Source organism: Orycteropus afer, unplaced genomic scaffold (genome assembly GCF_000298275.1).
Source record: "Orycteropus afer afer isolate SDZICR_OR568_19922 unplaced genomic scaffold, OryAfe1.0 scaffold00155, whole genome shotgun sequence".
Lineage (NCBI taxonomy): Eukaryota > Metazoa > Chordata > Mammalia > Tubulidentata > Orycteropodidae > Orycteropus > Orycteropus afer.
This window is the reverse complement of record NW_006921742.1, coordinates 6,605,589-6,621,288: the sequence shown is the minus strand read 5'-3', so window position 1 is coordinate 6,621,288 and position 15,700 is coordinate 6,605,589. Positions and strand designations below refer to the sequence as shown.

Here is a 15,700-nt window from a genome sequence, read left to right as displayed (position 1 = left end):
TCCTTTTTGCAGCACTGTAGTTTAATTAATCTTAGCATTAAAAATATCATTTTCCATATTGCTTGGATTCAGAATTCTGTTCCAAGTCAAACTTTGGAGAGGACTTGGAGAAAGGAGTGTCCTCCTGGGATGCTGTAGAGATGGGTCATCCTTCAGATACGGAAGATGCTCAAAGTCAGTATTCCTGAAACACTTAGCACTGATCCTTTCAATAACCAAATCCACAGCCACTGAGTCAATTCTGACTCACAGTGAGCCCCATAGGGTTTCCAAGGCTATAAATCTTTATGGAAGTATATCGCCTCATCTTCCTCCTGCTGAGCAGCTGGTGGGTTTGAACCACTGGCCTTCTGATCAGCAGCCAAATGCCTTACCCACTGTGCCACCAGAACTTCAAAGCTTGCAATCCAAAAAAAAACAACTCACTGCCAACGAGTAGGATCTGACTCATAGCAATCCCTCCTTGGGTCTCCAAGGCAGTTCGCTATGGAAGTAGATTGCCCAACCTTCCTTCCCACTAGCCTTCTGGTTAGCAGCCAAATGCCTTAGGCATTATGCTACCAGAGCTCCTGATCCCTGAAATAGTGGAGGGCTTTTTCTCTTTACACAGTGAGAAGAGAAAATGGACACAACCTAAAAGCAACTATCTCAAGTACTCTATATGTCTGAGGTCTAATTCAAAGGATTGCAGTTAAGGAGTAGCACTTGGGATGACTGCTGTTACCTCCTCTCTTTAGTCCATTCATCTTGCACCTTCAAGTTCTATGGGTGGCATACTACTAGGGCCATTCTATCAGTGAGTTCTGCTTGTCTGAACTGCATACAGTTTTAAGCAGAATATAAAACGTGTAAGGGCACTGTGGCCTACACACTGAGGATAATCAACACCCTCATAGATAAAGCATAGATATTCACTATCAGATATGTAAATAAAAAACTCAGTAATCCAGAATAAGAGCTCCCCAATGTTTGCTTTTTAGTCCTTTTTACCAAAGGAAGTCCAGAAGTAGCTTTTAGCATCAAGGGAAAGATTACAGAATCTGTTTACATACGCACTACCCCTCATGCACCTACGTTCACGCCTGCACATACACACTGCCCTCCCCCTCAGGAAAACTTTAAATAGTTCGTTCTAAACCATCAGTCACAGAGAAACTGTGTAAACCAATACCCGAACCTAAGTCATTACCTCCAGGGAGTCACCCTCACAGTCCCCTTCCTCAGTGTTTCTCCCCTTCTCTTCAGTGATGGTATTTACCATTTCAAAAAACCTACAATGGAAGGTGGCATGTGGTCACTCATAATACATACAAAATTAAAAAAAAAAAACCTCCAAACCCACCAAGCCCACTGCCATCGAGCTGCTACAACTCACAGCAACCCTACAGGATAGAGTAGAGCTGCCCCGTAGGGTTTCCAAGGCTGTAAATCTTTACAGAAGCAGACCACCATGTCTTTTTCCCATGGAGCTGATTAATTCGACCTGCAGACCTTTTGGATAGCAGTTGAGAGCTTTAACTACTGTGGCTCCATGGATCCTGTAGTTCAGATCATTGTCTCTTAATTCAGTCTGTTCTCCCACCAGAAAATCTGATCCCATTAGTCTGGGATGTGGCTTTTTTTTTTTTTTTTTTGACTGTTTCTATTAGTGCTTTGCATTTGAAGGATAACACTTGCAAACAAAACTTAAAAAAAACAACATGCATTTTTTTTTTTTTTTTTAAAGATCACCAGATGATTCTAATGTATGCCAGGGTCCAGAACCACTGTTACTGATAATGGTGAGATTATTCAAAACAATTCAAGACCTAAAAATTTGGTAAATTATAAGAGAGCACATTAAAAATGAAACATAATTATCTGACAATCAGTAACTCTCGGTTAATGTTTTACCTGTGGAAAAATAAATTATGACTAAGAAAAGCTAATTTTATTCACAAGAGCCCAAAAGGCTAAGTATTAAACATAATTATAAAATATTAGTCCAAATAAAATATTTACATAACCACACAGCCATGAATTCTTTATAGAAGCTACATGTTCACTCCTTAATTAAAAATAATGATCAGGTAAGAACAATCTTTGTCACAGATAAACAATGACTAACACATACTTTTTACAGTGAAGTTCTGTACAGAAGTAGATTTGGAAATCGTCAGAATTATGAAGCACATACAGAAAACAGCACCGTTCTTCAAATTTAGAAATACTGAAACAAACAAATAAGCATTATTAAGCAAAATACCACTACTGCTGTGGATCTGTAATGAAAAATAAGTATTTTTTATATCCATCCCCAATTCTGCCATCAATGTCATTTGCAACAAAAAGTCATACATAACATTTTTAAAAAGTGCTATTCCCTGTGCCACATAATTAATCTATTTCATATTCTGAACACTGTCTTCCTATTCCTCTCTGGAGTGTTGGGATGCTCTGGCGTGTTGTAAGCACACGGAAGCAGTGTCCCTCTATCACAGAACGGTCAAGGTTTGCCGCCCAGGATAGCACTAACCTACCTACTGGGAATGTGGAAGGTGGTAAAGGCACCTCATTAGCTGAGTGAAAAATGTGGACTGGCACTTGGTTTGGTCTGGACAAATGGCTCACATTACAGCAATACGAAGTAATTTAGAGTTTGTTAGCCAGGTTACACTGCTTTATACCAGGGACTGTCAAACTTTATCCAGTGGGCCAGAGAGCAAGTATCTTAGGTTTGTGGGTCATGCTACTCTATTCTGCCACTGGCACATGAAAGCAGCTTTAGGTACTACAGACGCACACAAGACTTAAATGAATGAACATGCTGTTTTCAATAAAACTTTATTTATAAAACCAGTCAGCAGGCCAGATTTGGTCTGTGGGCCAAAGTCTCCTGACCCTTATTTTATGTCTTTGCACCTTTTTGCAGAATTTTCAATGTCTGTTTTGTTTTGACCTTTCAAAGAAACCCTACTCATCATTTAAGATCCAGCTCACAGCATCCCTTTCTCTCTTCCCTACTTCTACCTAAAAAGAAAAGACTTGCTCTTGGACCTCTCGTCTTTGAATGTACTTCCATCCTTGCTCATCTCATACAGTACTCTCATTATTGTTACATGTCTGTTCTCCTACTAGGCTGAGAGTCCCTTTGGCAGCAGAGTTCATGCCCTAGTCATTTTCTTGTCCTTAGCAATATTCTTAACATTTCACACACAGCTGCTGCCCAATAAATGCCTAGTGACTTGAGCTGAGACTAACTGCTGACCTACTATGAGCTTCTTCTATAGTTTGTCATCTCTTCCTTATAGAGAAAGGAGCAAGGAAAAGTGAACTCTCTTTGAAGTCACCCAATGGAACTCAAATCTCCTAACAAGGAAACATCCAATAGCCACTTGTAGGCATTCTATGTAAATGTCATAAATCAGAATGCTTCATAGTGGTGCCATACCTCATTAAAGAAAGATAATTCACTGGAAAGTGAAAATGATAAAATGGAATTTACATTTGCCATGCTTTCCTAGCTGGATTGTTTAAATATGCAGCAATAAATAGTGAGTGCCTTCCTAGTGACTGGTTTCAAAACTAAATATTAAGAGAGTAAAGCTTTATTTGAGAAGGCGTCAATTGGAAAGACATACAATGAGTCAGTCCATAATCTTGCTTCTGTTCAGATCATTCATGAGGTAATAGGTGTTTTACTAGGCAAACTCCAATTATCAATGACTCAGCCAGCTCTACCCGTTCATGCTTCAACCAAGCCAATTACTATTATTCCTAAAGCAACAGGACATTGCATAACTGACCTACAGAAATCTTTTGTTTTCTTTCATTTCTATTATGTGGGAATAAATAGTAAATTCAACCAATTTGGGTGACATTTGCAAGGGCTGCTTTAACATGAGCTGTATAGAACAAGTATTGAAACACTTAATCAATGGCTCTTGATTCTGAAAAACAATCTCATGTATAAATGCCAGGAGATGGCACTTCCTGAGCCACTGACATCACAGCAATGTCTGAAGGTGAACTGAACTAATGTGACTCACTACGACTTTACCAAACACTGCATTAAGTAAGAGTAACCTTAGGAAAAGTGAAAGGATTCCCAATATTCTTACTTAGTTTATACTGGCTACAGGACAAAACCGAGCAGATGGAAAGTATGTTCTGGATCCATGCAAAGAGCGATTAGTTCCTGAAATTCCAAAAGGAAATGAAAACCATCTTAAACAGTAAGCTAGCTCAACTTGACAGACGAGAGTCCACTTAGGTCACTTTTATCTACATTTTGCTTCTGGTCCACAGTTCACATTTTCCTTGAGTCATCATATTCTGAATAGGTGACAAGCATAGTCAGTTCTAGCAACAGTGAAAGTTTTGTTGCAGAACTATTCATAATGGGGACAATGAGACTGGAAAAGGATAAGCATGGCCACCAACGGAAAGATTCTTGAAGTTCTCCACAGATTTTTAATCATGACTGAAAGCTGTAGCCAAGCCATTAATATTCCAAAAAATATCTTCAAAGTAAGCAAAGTGTACCAACAAAACTTACCTGACTCCCCTGATAGAAGAAGCACTGAAGTTCCACTCATGTATACCTTTCTAGAACACAAGGAAAGAACAACAAAAATGTTGAGTCATCCTAATGAAAAACAACAGAAATTAATAATTTGAAAATAATATACCCAGTTATTTTTTTCCTATTATAATTCTTCATGAATAAGTTATCTAGATGGAAACTGCAACTGTTTCTCAAGCCACAAGGGTAAGGCAATAATTCCTATACTTCATGTGGCCTGAGATTAAAATAGATTCCAAAGGAGTCCAAGAGAATTGCTGTTACTTGCCACTGAGGTGATTCGACTCAAGGCAACCCTATGAATCCTATGTGTGCAGAGGTTAGCTGCTCCATAGGGGTTTCAAAGCTGCGATCTTTTAGGAACAGAATGCCAGGCCTGACTTCTGAGGGGTCTCTGGGTGAATTCGAACTGCTAACCTTCTGACTCCTGGTAGCATAGTGCCTAAGGCACTTGACTGCTCACCAGAAGGCTGGCGGTTCAAACTCACCAGCCACTCCTCGGAAGGAAGGTTGGGCAATCCTACTTTCGTAGTGAGAGTGCCTCGGAAACCCAAGGAGGGGTCGCTATGAGTCGGGGCCGACTCGACGGTAAACAACAACAACAACAACCTTCTGACTAGTAGTCAAGTGCTTAACCGTTTGAACCACCTAGTGACTTCCTAGGAGAATTGTTGTTATTGTTATTTGCCATCAAATTGGACCTGACTCATAGCAACCCCTCCTTGAGTTTCCGAGGCAGTATCACTGTGGAAGTAGATTGCCCAACCTTCCTTCCAAGGAGTGGCTGGTGGGTTTGAACTGCCACCTTCTGGTTAGCAGTTAAGTGTCTTAGGCACTACGCTACCAGAGCTCCTCCTAGGAGAATTATTCTCATTAAATTCTAACGTTTGATTTTTAGCAAATTAACCTTCTTAAGAAAAACAATCCCATTGACTAAACTAATTCACATATAGCCAAGCAGAATTTCTTTTCTAAGAAAGAAAAACATTAATTTGAATAAAATCTTTGTGTGGTTTAAAGATAGTTATTGGGTTATGAGTTACCTTTAGCTAAATTTTATAGCTAGAATCATGATTCTATTTATTCAAAAAATAATAAAGCATATAAGTATGTGAGTATAGGGCCCATCACAGCTACAGTGTGCTATTACTTAATTTATGCAAAATTCAATATAGTAATAAAAGTTGAACATAAAAGATTTGCTGATCATAATGATAAACACAGATGATTTGCAAGGCAAAGATGAAAAAATTGTGGGAATTTAATTTCCTGAGCTTATTCCTAAAACTGAGTTAAAATTAATATTAAATGTATGTTTACTTAAATTACCAGATGGATCACATTCTTTATAAAAATATAAATTTGACAACAGTATAGAATTAACAGCATATATATGCATTTGACTGCTAACCAGAGGGCTGGCGGTTCAACCCACCAGCCACTCCTTGAAAGGAAGGTTGGGCAATCTACTTCCATAGAGATGCCACCTCAGAAACTCAAAGAGGGGTTGCTATGAGTTGAATAGACTCGACAACAGTGAGTTTGGTTTCTTTTTTTGTTATATTTTATATATAAATAACATAGTTGAAAGCAGCTCTGGTAATTCTATGAGTCAGAATCAACTTGATGGTAGCAGGTAGGTAAAGCAGTTGAAATGAGCCCTGATGACACAGTGGTTGGGCGCCTGACTGCTAACTGAAAGGGTGCTGGTTTGAACCCCCAGCTGCTCCACAGAAGAAAGATGTGGCAGTGGCAGTCTGCTTCTGTAAAGATGAGAAAAAAAAACTCAACTGCAAAGGGTCAATTCCGACTCACAGTGACCCCCTTTAGGTTTCTGAGGCGGTAAATCTTTACGGAAGTAGATTGCCCAGTCTTCTTTCTGCGGAGTGGCTGGGGGTGGGGGGTTGAACCACCAATCTTCTTGTTAGCAGTCAAATGCCTTAGGCACTACGCCACCAGAGCTCTTTTCTATAAAGATTATTATGGCCTTGAAAACCTTTTGAGGCGGTTCTACTCTGTCCTATAGTGTCATTATGAGTAAGAATTGATAGGACAGCAATGGGTTTAGTTTTAGAAAGTAGGTGATACATGTGTCCAGTTTTAGCAAGCACTGTATAATAGTAAATTCACACTCAATTCAAGTCATAAATGTACATAAGCTCTTAGCTATTCCCTTAGAATACTACCAGGAGGATGAGGTCTTGACTGGGCAAGTGAAATGGGTAAGAAAGCTTTGTGGCTCTGAGGTGGTGCAGAGTTCTCACCTTGGGTGAAACAACTCAAAAAGCCCCAATTTCTATCCACAGCTTCAAGTTCTTTACTAGGACGATGAAAGGAGCTCTGGTAATTCTATGAGTCAGAATCAACTTGATGGTAGTAGGTAGGTAAAGCAGTTGAAATGAGCCCTGATGACACACTGGTTGAGCGCCTGACTGCTAACTTTTATTTTGTAAAAGTAGATCCTGTCAGGCCCAAATTAGATTCACTAAAAATCTCATTTCAATGCACATCAGTGAGGCCATGGTGGTATATCTTCAGTTAGCACAGAGCACATTTTGTTGTGCATGAAGCCCAGGGAGGGAGAAGAACACAGAAAGATGCTCATGAAACATGGCTCTCCTAACCAGAGTACCCAATCAGTAACCAGTTGCTACAGAGTTGATTAACCAGAGCACCAAAACCAAACCCAACCCACTGCCATCAAGTCAACTCTGACTCATAGCGACTCCCACTGGTTTCCAAGGCCGTAAATCTTTATGAAATTAGATTGCCACATCTTCCTCCTATGAAGCAGCTGGTGGGTTTGAACCACTAACCTTCTGGTTAGCAGTCAAATGCCTTACCTACTATGTCACCAGAGCTCTTTAACTAGAGTACTAAAAACCAAAAAACCAATCTCATTGTTGTCGAGTTGATTTGACAAGGTCCTTGGGTTTCCCAGGCGGTATTTCTATGGAAGTACATTGCCTAGTTTTCCTTCTGAGGAGTGGCTGGTGGGTTTGAATTGTCAGCCTTCTGGTTAGCAGTCAAATGCCTTAGGTACTACGCCACCAGAGCTCCCAACCAGAGTACAGATGGAGTTAATTAAGTAGTGGCCTCAGTAATTTGGAAAGCTGATTTTAAGTTGGTGGCTTTCTCCCCATCTTGAGAAAAGAAGAGTGAGAAAAATCAAAAATGCAAGGAAACAATTCGTCCAAAGGACTCATGGACTACATGAACCCCAGCCTCCACAACCCAGAGAGCAGAAGAACCAGATCATGCCTGGCTACCACTGCGAACTGTCCTGAAAGGGATCAAAATAGGAGGCTGCAGACAGAGTAGGAGAAAAATAAGGAATAAAACTCAAAATCATTAAAAAGATCAGGCTTATTCATCCGATAGAGACTGGTAGAACCCCTGAGACTACGGCCCTCAGACACCCTTCAAGCCTGGAACTGAACTCATTCCATGGGTCAACTTTCAGCCAAAAAATATGCCTATAAGGTGAACAATAACAGCAGGGAGGTACTACTCATTACAACAATCCACCGTAAAAAATCAAAAGGGCAGCATCTCCCCAGGGATAAAGCTCAGAAGGCAGGAAGGATAGGAAAAATAAGTAAATAAATAATAAAGCCTGTTGGCCTCAGGTAACCTTCTAAACATACAACCCAGGAGCTGCAGCTGTTACCTGTACGGTACATACACTCAGGTGCAGCCTGCAACTGAGCTGCTTTCTAAGGCCATCTCCAGGATCACGAGGTGGGGTCTGAGTGCAATGCTGGCAGGGCCAAGGGGGCAACAGAGCAACTCAACAAAGCCACTGGCACACATCTAAAAGGCAGCACTGGGAAAACTTATCTTTCATCAGGCCTGTTCTCAGAGCAGCTAGAGAGAGATTTCCCAGATTGATTGGGCTGGTTGGTAGGTTAGGAGTAGAGTATTCCCAGAGTCTAGTTTCCTGAAAGGCTGCAAGTCCTGCCAGCAAACGTTCCATTCCAGTGGTGTAAAGCCCTGGGCTAGAGATGGAGTTATGGGGAAGGAGAAGGCCTCTCACCATGCCTATTGGGACTTACCACACGGAGGCGCTAGTGAGCTATAAAGCCGAGAAAACCAAAACACCAAACTCACAGTGAGCCCCTTTGAGTTTCCAAGGTGGTAAATCCCTCTGGCAGCGTAGTGCCTAAGGCACTTGACTGCTAACCAGAAGGCTGGCGGTTTAAACCCACCAGCCACTCCTCGGAAGAAAGGTTGGGCAATCTACTTCCGTAGTGATACAGCCTCGAAAACCCAAGGAGGGGTCTCTATGAGTCGGGGCCGACTCGACGGCACATAACAACAACAACAACAAATCTTTATGGAAGTAGATTGCCCAGTCTTCCTTCTGCGGAGTGGCTGGAGGGTTTGAACCACCAACCTTCTGGTTAGCAGTCAAATGCCTTAGGCGCTATGCCACCAGAGTTCCACAAAGCCGAGAGATGAGTTAAAAGGCTGCTGGGGCCTGTCTGGGAGTCAGGGGGAAAAAGAGGGCTATAGGAAGAGCTGAAGTTAGATAATTAGCCCCACCAGACCCAAAACCAACACTAATTCAACACCAAAACTAATTCAATCAGCACAAGCCCCATTTTCTAGGATCAGGTTAGTCTTGGATCCTATGCACCAGCTATGCTAGAACAGGGACCAGGAGCTAAATTCTAATCTAAGGTTGCAGGGGTTATACTGTGGGAGATATTGTTGGTTCCCTAGGCAACAGTCATTCTTTCCCTCTCCCTTGCTAATAAAAAACGAATTCAGTTCAGGTTCAGGTGGCAATATACTTAGGGAATGTGAAAACTATTAGTCTAAATCTGCTATGCTAAATCCATTTCTCTGTCAGCAACTAGCTTAGGAATGGACACAGGATGCAACTTTTGGTACTGAAGAGAAGGTCTGTCTCTCCCATGTTGGATGTTGTCTGTGTGAAGGGATGCTCAGCTGCTACTCAAGAACATGAGAGAAGAAACTGAGAATATTATGGAGACAACTCATTGCTGTCAAGTCAGTTCCAATTCACCGTGACCCTGTAGGACAGAGCAGAACTGCCCTACAGGGTTTCCAAGGCTATAATCTTTATGGAAACCGACTGGCACATCTCTCTTCTGTGGAGTAGCTGGTGGGTTCAAACCTCAACCTTTCAGTTAACAGCCAAGTGATTAACCACTGCACATCCCAACTCAGAATTCTGACACTGTCAATCCACCGAAATCATCCTCAACTCTGAATTTATTATAATCTGAGACAACATGTTGTTATTATTTAAGCCACTTTCTTAGTTGACAGAGGAGCTCTGGTGGCATAGTGCCACCAGTCACTCCTCGGAAGGAAGACTGGGCAATCTACTTCCATAGAGATACCGCCTTGGAAACCCAAGGAGGGGTTGCTATGCATCTCAACTGACTGGATGGCAGTGTTTTGTTTTTTTGTTTTTTTTTAGTTGAGAGACGTCTTTCGGTAATACAGTCAACAAGCTTGGCTGCTAAATGAAAGGGTGAAGGTTCAAGTCACCTGGCAGTACCTCAGAAGAAAGGCCTGGTGATCTCCTTCTGGAGAGTTCAGCCATTCACAATCCTGTGGAGCACAGGTGTACTCTGACATGCATGCAGTCACCATGAGTCAGAATCAACTAAATGGCACTGGTTTGCTGGTTTTAGTTTGGAGTTTTAAAATTGAAAGAACTTTTGGATAAAAGCATTACATAACCCTAATGTGGAATTCAGAGTAAACATGTTCCTCCCATAAATTTCTAGGGTCTTCGCTCAGTAGCTAATGGCTAGAGCTGGGGTGGGAGAAGAGAGACAGCATTTACTACAGGCAGACCTCTGAGACATTGCGGGTTCGTTTCCAGACCACTGCAATAACGCAATTATCGCAATAGAGCAAGCACATGAATTTTGGGGTTTCCCAGTGCATACAAAAGTAGTGTTTATACTATACTGTAGTCTTTTAAGTGCAGGATAGGATTATGAAAACATTTGCAATACTGTGCGAATTACCAAAATGTGACACAGAGACACAAACTGAACACATGCTAGGAAACTGTACCAATAGACTTGCTTGATGCAGGTTGCCATAAACCTTCAATTTGTTGAAAACACATTATCTGTGAAGCACAATAAAGCAAAGTGCAGTAAAACGAGGTAGTCCTGGACTCACCGGGGCCCTGCTGCCTCTGCTTTCCTCCCAGCTCGACCACTGCTCACCTCCTCAGGGCTTGGTGCACTAACCTTGTTTAGCCCTGTTTGGGGACCTTGAGCCCTGAGATGGGCTTCAGTAGTTGCTGATCAGCCACCAGATAGGTAAAACATACTTGAACTTCAAACTTCAAAGGAGCAATCTTTGAAAATATCTTGCAAATAACTTATTTCTTCCTCAATCTAGGTACACAAGGAGACTTTCTTCAAGCACCTCACTGGCTTTAAGCAGCAAGCAGCCAGTGAACAAATGAAGAACTGTTAAGAGACTGGGATTTCCTCACCCAAATTACAATTTAAAGAGGGGGGGGGGGGACTCAGATTTCCATTAATTTTGCCCTAGAACGTAGAGTATAACTCTAAGAATCCCTAACTTGTGGGAATTGTATAAAAAACGTAAAGTATCAAAAGTCACAGGTAAAGCATTTAACTGTGCATGCAATGTCATAGAATGAAAACACTGAGGGAAGAGGGAGAGAGGGAGTAAAGAAATAGATATAATAAATGAAAAGCAACATTTTGTGTTGTTTTACTAACTTCTGGAAAAATGAAAAACGATATTCAATGACAAAAACAATCCATTTCCTGATTAGCGTACCACCTATTAAACTTGATGATGTTATTTAAGTAAAGGTATTGTAGTTCCTTTAAACTAAATATAGTAATAGAAAAGCTTTTTTTATTTTTATTGCTTGTATACTAATTTTACTACTTCGATCTTACAGAACAGAAAAACTGGCAGTGGTAAAGAATACACCTGGGATAGAATGAGGGTTTGCAAAGAAACTGACCTGAATTCAAAATGAAAAATGGTATTTTTAAGAAAGTTTCAATTTTTGAGTATGGAGGATTTTTAGCACTAACAATAATGGGAAATGAGGGCACTCGATCAAAATATGGTAAAAATGGAAGCTGGAAGATTCACAGCCTAAATCTGCAACTCTTTTTAATATACATTTATATCTTAATATATTTATTTCTCAGTATAATATAAAAATTGTCTCTACAATGATCATAAAACTTAAGAATATCAATACGAGGCTCACTTTGTTGAATGAAGATCCTCCAGGAAGGGGGGAATGATGAAAACTAGCTAGAAACAGTACTCATTTTCCAACAATCTCTGGATTACTTCCTGTTCCTTTCCTAACTTACAAATCCCTCTGGCTCTCCACTAGTTTCTCTGCCCTTGCTAATCGCTAATTCCTTTAGCCCCATTCAGTTTCCAAATGGCCTTGGATGATGTTGCTCCTTCCAACCAAGCCTCAGAAAATCTCTCCCAGATAATATTGTTCATGTCTCCTTACTTCTTTTAGTAGTGGTGGTTTCAAATAGATGACAACTACACCAATGCAGTTTGAAGACAGGTAACTCTGCCTTCTTAACTGCTGCTCTCTTCTACTTCCATGCAATCCTTGGCTTTTAGGCAATTTCAGTGGTCATTTGTTTCCTACCAAGAATGCCTAAATTCTTCTTAGCTGACGCAGTCCCTCTAGAGTTTTACATCACCCTGTAAAGCCAACCATCTTTCCCACCACACTCAGGATACTGCCCCTTATGTATTAAGCAAGGTTTCCCACAGCCCCTGGACATCCCATGTTCTGTTTCACTTTGCTGCCTTTGCTGGACTTCTGCCTTACTCTGCTAACCAGGACTGCCTTCCCATTCTCCTTTATCTCTTCTACCCATACTCCAAGTCTCACTTCCTCCAGGAAGCTTTCTCTAAGGACTTAACACCTCACTGGTCTTCCTCTTCTCTGAACTTCATGGCCCAAGAGTCCAGACAATCCTCCCCATAAACCAGCCCCAAGGTCCACAGAACTCGAAACCATGCTTGTTGACTGATTTGTTCTAATTCTCTCTCAACAGTCCTTTTCTCAGCTGGATCATGATGCACCTGGACAGGTGTCTTTGACTTACACATTACATATGTTGCTGGTAGAGAATGCTAGACCAGAGACTTCTTTCTAGGTTTCCATGTTCACTTCCCCACAAAAATGAGTATAATGGAAAAATACATCTTAGCTGAAAGTTTATGATAATGTGCTATCAAGAAAGTTTTCAGTTATGAATGAGTCAGTATTAGGCATTACTTCCTATCTTTATCCATATAACTGACACTCCAAATAATGAAAAAATATCAAATTCCCGACTATGGTCACACTGGAGAATATTGGCATGTATAATTTGGGGCTTCTTGAGTGAGCATCAATAGTTACCACAGGATCTACTAGGGGAATGTCTCTAAAATCCTGGTGCAACTACTCCAGAATTCTTTTGTAAAACCATTAGCTAGGATCACTTACTCTCTTACTGCCATCAAGCTGATTCTGACTCACAGTGACCCCCACTGGGTTTCCAAGGCAGTAAATCTTTATGGAAGTAGATTACCCCATCTTCCTTCCATGGAGTGGTGGGTGGGTTTGAACTGCCAACCTTCTGGTTGGTAGTCAAGTGCCTTAGGCACTGTGCCACCGAAACTTTTTTAGCTAGGACATTGTTCCATAAACTGGGATTTGAGAAAGACTACAGCAGTATATGGGAGTTCAGGTAGCATAGTACCTAAGGCACTTGACTGCTAACCAGAAAGCTGACAGTTCAAACTCACCAGCCACTCCTCGAAAAGAAGGTTGGGCAATGTACTTCCATAGTGAATTCACCTTGGAAATCTAAGGAGGGTTCTGACTCAATGGCACAAAACAACAACTACACAGCAGTATATTAACAGGGAACTGCCAGAAATACAAGCCAGATTCACAAGAGGATGTGGAATGAGGGTTATCATTGCTGATGTCAGAAAATCTTGGCTGAAAGCAGAGAATACCAGAAAGATGTTTACTTGTGATTTATCGACTAGGCAAAGGCATTCAACTGTGTGGATCATAACAAATTTATGGATAACATTGCAAAGAATAGGAATTCCAGAACATTAAATTGTTCTCATGAGGAACCTGTACACAGACCAACAGGTACCCTTTCAAACAGAACAAGGGGATAGTGCATGGTTTATAATCAGGAAAGGTGTGCATCAGGATTGCATCCTTTTACCATACTTCTTCAACCTGTATGCTGAGCACACAATCTAAGAAGTTTCACTATATGAAGAAGAATGCAGGATCAGGATTGAAGGAAGACTCATTAACAACCCGAGAAAGCATATGACACAACCTTGCTGGATAAAAGTGAATAGGACTTGAAGCACTTACTGATGAAGATCAAAGACTACAGTCTTCAGTTTGGATTACATCTCAACATAAAGAAAATAAAAATCCTCACAACTGGCCCCAAAGGCAACATCATGATAAATGGAGAAAAGATTGAAGTTATCAAGGAGTTCATTTTACTTGGATCCACAATCAACACCCCTGGAAGCAGCAGTCAAGAAATCATACGATGCATTGCATTGGCCAAATCTGCTGCAAAATACCTCCTTAAAATGTTAAAGAGCAAAGATGCCAAGTTGAATACCCAAACCAAGGTATTTTCAATTGCCTCATATGCACATACGAGCTGAACAATGAATAAGGAAGATTGAAGAAGTGACACAATTGAATTGTGGTATTAGCAAAGAATCTGAACACACCATGCACTGCTAGAAGAACAAACAAATCAGTCTAGGAGGAAGTACAGCTGGAATGCTCCTTAGAAGTGAGAATGACCAGACTTCATTTCACATACTTTGGTCATGTTGTCAGAAGGGGCCAATCCCTGGAGAAGGATATCGTGCTTGGTGAAGTAGAGGGTCAACTACAAAGGCGAAGATCTTCAACGAGACAGTGGATGGACACAGTGGCTGCTCGATGAGCTCAAGAATGGCCAGAACTGTGAGAATGGCACGGGACCAGGCAGTGTCCTGTCGTTCACAGGGTTGCCACGACTTGGAACTTCCTTGGCAGCACCGAAAAACAACACAGCTCTGAAAGATGCTAGGGGACAGAATTGTACTAGGAATGTACAGTTTTCTCCACTCCATCATGTAATTTCATGTTACCAACTGGAGTCCTGGCTGCTAAAATACTAAGTTACAAGACTCCACGTGACAACCTTTATCCAAACATATGAAAACTTAAAATATAAATGTATTCGTCTCAGAAGCTACCTGTTCGCTTTAAACATATGACACAACTTTTCCAGAAATTATGGTACAGAAACAGGTGACTTCTTGTCACTGTAATAGAGATCACATGGCTGGCAGCTGTGGGATTCCCATGACTGATATTTAGGAAGGGTCTGTCCCAGCTGGCTTGGACACTTCAGAACACCAGACGTTCTTCTTGCCAGATTCCTGTTGCCAGATCAACATGCTGTGTTAATATTCCTGCTGACTGTCCTAAGGTGGTGGTTCATATACATTATTGCCAAGACTGTCTTCAGTAGGTCTGACAGGCAGATAAGGAGTCTTTACTTTAAACCAATTCCTTGTTGTTGTTAGATGTACTGAGTCATTTCCAACTCATAGTGACACTATGTACATGGAATGAAACACTTCTGGGTCCTGGGCCATCCTCATAGTCATTGCCGTGTTTGAAGCCATCATTGTAGGCACTGTGTCAATCCATTATGTTGAGGGTCTTCCCCTTTTTCGCTGACCCTCTCCTTCACCAAACATGATATCCTTCTCTAGGGACTGGTCCATTCTAATCACATGATTGAAGTATGAGAGACCAAGTTTAAAGTAAATGTAAATGTTTAACTCATATGCCTGTCTTCTGTTTGGCTGGAAACCACAGGTGTGGGTTCAATTCCAGACCTGAAGGGCAGCTAGGGGCCATAGTCTCAGTGGTTCCACGAAGCTCTATCAGACCAGCAAACCTGGTCCCCCACCCCTTTTTTTTTCCAAATGATTTTGAGTTTTGCTCCACATTGTTTTCCTCTCTATCAAGGATCTGCTACAGAGATCCCCTTCCAAGTGGATGACATTGGTAGC

At 41.2% G+C, this 15,700-nt stretch overlaps 1 protein-coding gene across 1 annotated transcript in view; it reads right to left on the bottom strand.

The window, feature by feature from the left end:
* The window catches only part of MAP3K5 (mitogen-activated protein kinase kinase kinase 5), a 275,001-nt gene that overhangs the window by 79,049 nt on the left and 180,252 nt on the right, over positions 1–15,700 (bottom strand). Inside the window, exons 12-14 of the mRNA XM_007946314.2 lie at positions 4,538–4,587; positions 2,114–2,209; positions 1,190–1,271 (exon numbers count right to left, since the gene is read on the bottom strand). Coding sequence (XP_007944505.1) covers positions 1,190–1,271; positions 2,114–2,209; positions 4,538–4,587 — 228 coding nt within the window. The remainder of the gene's footprint in view (positions 1–1,189; positions 1,272–2,113; positions 2,210–4,537; positions 4,588–15,700) is intronic.